This window comes from Cyprinodon variegatus, unplaced genomic scaffold (genome assembly GCF_000732505.1).
Source record: "Cyprinodon variegatus isolate N-32 unplaced genomic scaffold, C_variegatus-1.0 Scaffold992, whole genome shotgun sequence".
In the NCBI taxonomy this organism is placed as follows: Eukaryota; Metazoa; Chordata; class Actinopteri; order Cyprinodontiformes; family Cyprinodontidae; genus Cyprinodon; species Cyprinodon variegatus.
This window is the reverse complement of record NW_015151445.1, coordinates 84,814-90,813: the sequence shown is the minus strand read 5'-3', so window position 1 is coordinate 90,813 and position 6,000 is coordinate 84,814. Positions and strand designations below refer to the sequence as shown.

At 39.7% G+C, this 6,000-nt stretch overlaps 1 protein-coding gene across 1 annotated transcript in view; it reads right to left on the bottom strand.

Annotated features, from left to right (window-relative positions):
* LOC107100607 (disco-interacting protein 2 homolog C-like) overlaps window positions 1–6,000 on the bottom strand; it is a 93,576-nt gene that overhangs the window by 48,586 nt on the left and 38,990 nt on the right. Inside the window, exon 9 of the mRNA XM_015399156.1 lies at window positions 2,945–3,142. Within this exon, the coding sequence (XP_015254642.1) occupies window positions 2,945–3,142 (198 nt within the window). The remainder of the gene's footprint in view (window positions 1–2,944; window positions 3,143–6,000) is intronic.

Here is a 6,000-nt window from a genome sequence, read left to right as displayed (position 1 = left end):
TAAACATGGTGGGCAGTCATGGCGGTAGAAAGCGCAGCCTCTGAAGACCTCAATCACTACCCAAAATATCCAAATTAATTGCAGGATAATAAAAAAAAAACGTTAAAACAAGACTTTCTTCTTTTCCGGCCGGCAGCAGTTTTGCTGAATCACAAGACCTCTATGGAGTTTAGTTTCTTATGGAATCCAAGAGCGGTCGTACTAGACTTATTTCTTTTTTCCTTTGCCTTCTCGAGATAATGACATAGCTATCTTGTTATCTCAAGTAAAGTTATTGATTTCTCAAGGTAACGAGATGATTAACCTGTATGAGTAATGAATGAGGATGACCAACAGCCCTGGATTCCCAGCCCATCCATGCCTGTGGTTGTTTTGTTTCCTTTTTCTCTCACTCATTGTCAGGTTGTGGTGGATGATTGGATTGCATGGAATACAGTAGAAACAAACCAGACTGTTTTTAATGAAAATCTTTAATCTGGACTCATTTTGGGGGTTAATGCATCTTATGCCTTATACAGCGTAACACTGGGGCTGTTCAGAAAACACCCATAGGTCCACACCTCCAACAGGTACTCAATAATGCATTAAAAAGGAAAGATATTGAATATTAATGCGGTCAAATTCAACAATGACATTTTAGTGTATCTAAAGCGTACACTGGCGTACACTGTGCGATTTTTTCAATCGTTGCATTCATCTGCTGCTCACACTGTAGGACTAAAAGCTAGGTCGGACTCAGCTCCGCAGTGAGATGAAGCTGCTCTGCAGCTCTCTATCCTGAAGCCAAACAAATAGAAGGGGGACGTTAGGCTCAATATGGTGAACCGTGCTGCCTTGGCAATTTGTGCAATTTTGTGCTGAGGGTCTTAGAAAGAAAGGGAGACGACGTATTTGGAAAAAGGACGTAGCTGAGCAGGCATGGCTGCTGCGGTCCGTCAATTTTGCAGACGGAGCTGCATTTCACTCATTGCATCCCTGCCACGCTGCTGTGTTTACATCTGAGAGGAGGAATAAAAAGAAGAATCCTTCTTTGTGCATGCGCCCTGAGCGCTTTGCTCACGACGGTCAGGAGAAAATGTTTGATTTTCTCCTGACCTCCCGATTCCTGATCGGGAGGTGGTCGTGGGAGCCTGATCGCCGCTCATAACCCCCTGTACACTACACGACTCACGGCGCACGATCAGGCTGGAAGTCGGGCCGATCAAAAAATTCTTGCACGACTGAAAAATCGCCCCGAAAATCGCACAGTGTACACCGAGCTTAACCGAATGCTCCATTTCCCTGCCAGAATTACTTGAGCAATTTGGTAAATACATGAAATATAAACTAAATATTAGTGGGCTGACATGGATGTAGCTATAAGCACAGCTCTATCAAGGAAGCTAACTGATCTCCTCGCTCAGTGGATAGCCACAAGCTGCCAGTTTGTTCTCTAGGCGGCCACAGGTCACCCATCTTACAAACTACCTTGGAGGCAAACTATTCTGAGAATACATGAGCAGCAGGCCGTGGAGAAAGCCATGAAGGATGAGAAGTCATTTGAGGGGACGTGTTTGTCAGATTTTTGGGGAAGCTATTGTTAAAGTGGGGCATCTATAATTGGAAGAGGGACACTATTTTGTTGCAGCAAAAACAAAGTAACAATGAGCAAAAAAAAAGGATTTATAACTTTACCAAAATCTTAAGTAAGACGATGAAATTACATGTGATTTTGCAAAAAAAAAAAAAAAGTAAATCTTTTCTTTTAAATTCTGGAGGTAGCACACACATCATGAATGGCAAAATTCAAATGAGCGATTTCTAATTTGATTTACAAGTTTAATTTAATTCAAAGATTACAGTAAGATTAGTCTAGATTAAAAAATATATCTATGCCCACCACTTCATAATATCCATAAAACTAATGTTAAAACTAAACTACAATCCAGCAATAAAACTAGGAAATGGTCTCCATGTGAAATGGAAGTAAATACCTGGGAACAATGCTGCCAAAAGAATTCATCAATAAAGAATAAAGAAATGAACTCCAACCCGCTACGACAAAGGTTTTACTGAGATAATACTTTTTGCAGAGCAGATTTTCTCCTATCCTTATCCTTCTGTTATCCCATTCATGGCTCACACTGCAAAGATAGTCCATCTAACCAAGCCTTTCAACCTTACAGTATATCTAGCCAAAAAGTCAATAATAGGTGCAATAAAGTGCAGGGAGACATTTACACAGTTTTGAGAATATATTATGATTTTGAGAAGTTTTAAGTAATTGTGGTTCTTCACTGCCAGATTATTGCACTTATTTTGTGTAGAATCTTCTCAAAAGAAGATTAATAATCTAAGAGGATTTGCTCTAAAAATAATTTTTGGTCTGATATCAGATTGTAAGACTTTGTTAGACATTTTTTGCAGTGGAGCATTTGGCTGCCGGCATTAAAGAACCAGATGAAAAGCACAGGAATCTGTTTCTTGCTGCCGGATATAGTCTTTATTAGAAACCAGAAGAACCTATTTACAAATCAGCAGTTTTGGTCATTTATATATTTAATTATTTAAATATCCATAAACTTTAAATTCATTGACCTGAGAAAATAAATGCACTGAAAAAGCGATCTGGAAACAAGTCAACATTTCTTAAATTAAGTTTATTTACCCTTAATTTGAGCAGGTAAATAAGATGATTTTCCAATGGAATGAATACTTTTACTCTTCAAATAAGATAATTATGTAATTAATTATTTTATTATTTCAGGTGCACATTTTAAATAACATATGCACCTGAAATAAGAAAATGCAATCATTTTTTCTTATTTTAAATGTAAATTGTGTCGTTCCGCTGGCAAAGTGTCCCACTTACCTCGTCAATTCAAAACAAAATGCAATTATTTAAAAAAAACAGAAAAAAATGACGTATAGATTCAATTTTTTCCAGTGTGTAAAGTGTGTTTACCGTATGTGAGCACATAGAGGGGCTTCCCTGCCGTGTCCAGGCTGGTGAGGCAGGGGGCTTTAGGGGAGATGGTCCCCCAGCGTTGGAGCGCCGCCTCCAGGGAAGGAGGCCAGTTTGTGACCACACCCAGCGGCTCCCCCCTCACCGGCATCATCTCCGCCCCCTCTGGCCGAGGCTGGTTGGGGTCCGGCTGCTGGACTGGAAATGAGGAAACAGAACCATGCAGTGAGCGAGCGCTCATAAACTTTTAGTGTTCATGGTTTGTTTGCTGCAGTTTGGCTCTGAAAAGACAACGTGGGCCTATTTATCTGAGCTAACGAGGTGAAGCAGCTGTCAGACCTGGCACAAGCTGAACCTGCTGCTCAGGCATGAACACAGGAGGATTTAATGAGCAGAACAAAACATTCCTGTTCTAAATTTAATGGATGAAAAGATGAGAGCAGAGGTGTTCACTGGTACAGGACATGGCGCATGTATTCAACCCCCTTGGATGTCAATGGATTTTATGTGACAAACACCAAGCAGTGCATCATTTTTAAATGGAGATGACCATTTGTTTTTAAAACATTATTATAAACATTATTCTCCACCAGATTTGCAAATAGAGTCTATAAACTTCTTCTCAATCTTCTTTGCCACACAGCTAAAGATCAGGAGGATTTAGAGCATCAATGATAAGCATCAAGCATAAATGTTGGATTTAGGGTTGAACTTTGACTAGGCCATTAAAGACATGAATCTGCTTTGATCTAAACCAAGTCCTTGCATCTTTGGTTGTTTCTTTATGGTGGTTGGTTTTCTGCACAGCATGATGCTGCCACCACCATGCTGTGCTGCAGAGATGTGTTCAGAGAGACGGATCGACCTCCTACCACACAGCACTTTGCAGGAATGTCAGACTTTGTCTCCTTTCAAGGGTATTGGAAAAAAGGGGGGTGAACACAAACACATGAAACAGTTTTTGCTTATTTTTAACAACCTGCTTCATTGCTTTAAGTTAGAATAACTCTGTGCTTTCTGCGTCCCTGCTGCATTAAATCCTGAGCAATAAGACCTGTTTCTGTAAAGTGACAAAACGTGAAGGGGTCAAAGAGGTATAAATAGTTCTGGAAAGCTCAGCGTTAATATTCTGTGTGATCTTTGTGAAATATCTCCAAAATATTTTATTTTCTCTTGTATAAAAGGATTAGTGGAAGAGACAATAGAGGACTGCTGTCTAAAAAAAGAACAGACAGGAGGGCAGATGGTGAAATGTGAGCAAACTGAGCGTTACGTCGCTGTGCCGCAAATCAAAGGTCCTCATTCTCTCCAATGTTCTGTAAACATTTGGTCTCTGAGGTGCTCTGAGCTTACTAATGTTTATAGAGATGTCTTTAGATGGAAATCCTTATTGAACACTATGAAACCATACCATAACCGTTATTTCCTCCCGTTGCCTCCATCTGTCTTTATATCTGTAACTTCAGGGGTCAGAAGGAGTTTCCTGCTTTAATCTGTCGTCTGGTTTCAGCCAAAGAGGAACATCAACCATCATCAGTCCTCAGAGGTCCTACTCTGCTGCTCCTGACCCGTCCACTGAAATAGTTAACACTTTACTTTGGCACGGTTTTTAGAAGAAAGTGCGCTTTTTAAACCGGACCAAACACAGTCATATGGTTTGACGGTGTGGATCCAGGAGTGTGTTGATGGAGAAGAAACAAAAAGAGTAGAAGAAGAAAAAGGTGTGTCTGACTGAGTCACTGGGGCCACTTTGGTTTTTAAATCTGTACCTCTTCACTGCTACATTCCAGCTACAGAAACTAAATTGCCAGAAAGTCTTGCATAGATGTGGTGAATGCAGAGCAAGAGAAACTGTATGAGCTGCAGAGCAGAGATGGAGACTAAACTGAACCATTCTTCAGTCGTCCTGCTGTGGCTTTGTCCTGCCTTCATGTTTAATGAACGACAGTAATCATATTTAAAGGTCCTTCAACATCTGGGAAATGTACTTCTAAATCTTTTTTCCCTCATGAGTTCTTAGTCCTTTATGTTCGTTTTCAAATTCAGGATAAAGATAAAGCTTAATATGAAGTTTAGTCATATGAGTTAGTGGCACATTTTCTAAGAGTGTGAAGGTTTAAAGATAAGGAAGGATTGAGGACACATTGAGGAAAGAGGATGGACAAAAGGGAGTTAGGAAGGAAGCAAGGAAGTACATGAGGAAAGAAAATAAGCATACAAATGACAGGGAAAATAAGGGCATAAGGGAGGAATTAGGAAAAGGAAGGACATGTCTAAATCCCAAACTTTAAAGCTCTCAATCTTTTGTTGACCGTTTCTAAGATGGATGGAAGGAAGGAAGGAAGGAAGGAAGGAAGGAAGGAAGGAAGGAAGGAAGGAAGGAAGTTATAAGTGAAGGATTAAAGAAGGGAAGGAAAAAGAGGAAAAGAACAAGGTAAATAAGAAGGGAAGAAAGAAACAAAGGAAGGAAGGACAGAAGGAAGTAAGGAAACAAGGATTAGGTAAGGAAGACAGAGGAAAGAGGAAGAAATTAGTAGAGAAAAGAACGGGAAAAGGAAGAAAAGAACAAAAATGAAAGGGAAGGATGTGGGAAAGACAGGATGGAAGGACAGAAGAGGGCGAGGAAGTAAACATGGTAGTAAAGGTAGGAAAACAAAAGCTACTAAAAAGACAAAATGAAGGATACAAAAAGACCAAAAAAAAAAAAAGATGGAAGGTTGGGCTACATTTAGAAAACAGGATAGAGGGAGGAATGGTTAAAAATATTTTTCCAAATCATACCTTTCTATTGCTATGTCATAGACCTGGAAAATCCTGAAATCAAATTGAAAACTTTTCCAGACCCCCTGGAACCTGTCGTGAAGCTTACTAAAACTGTCTGGTTCTGTTAGAAATAATTTAAAGAAAGTTTTGGCAATGACACACATGTAAAATATGGAGTGGTTTCAGTTTCCATGGTGACCATACAGAGAGTTGTAATAATGTGCTGAGGTTTAATGTGTAAAATACTGCATTTGCTAAAGATAATGAGCTGAGTTCATGTCGGTGTAGAACAG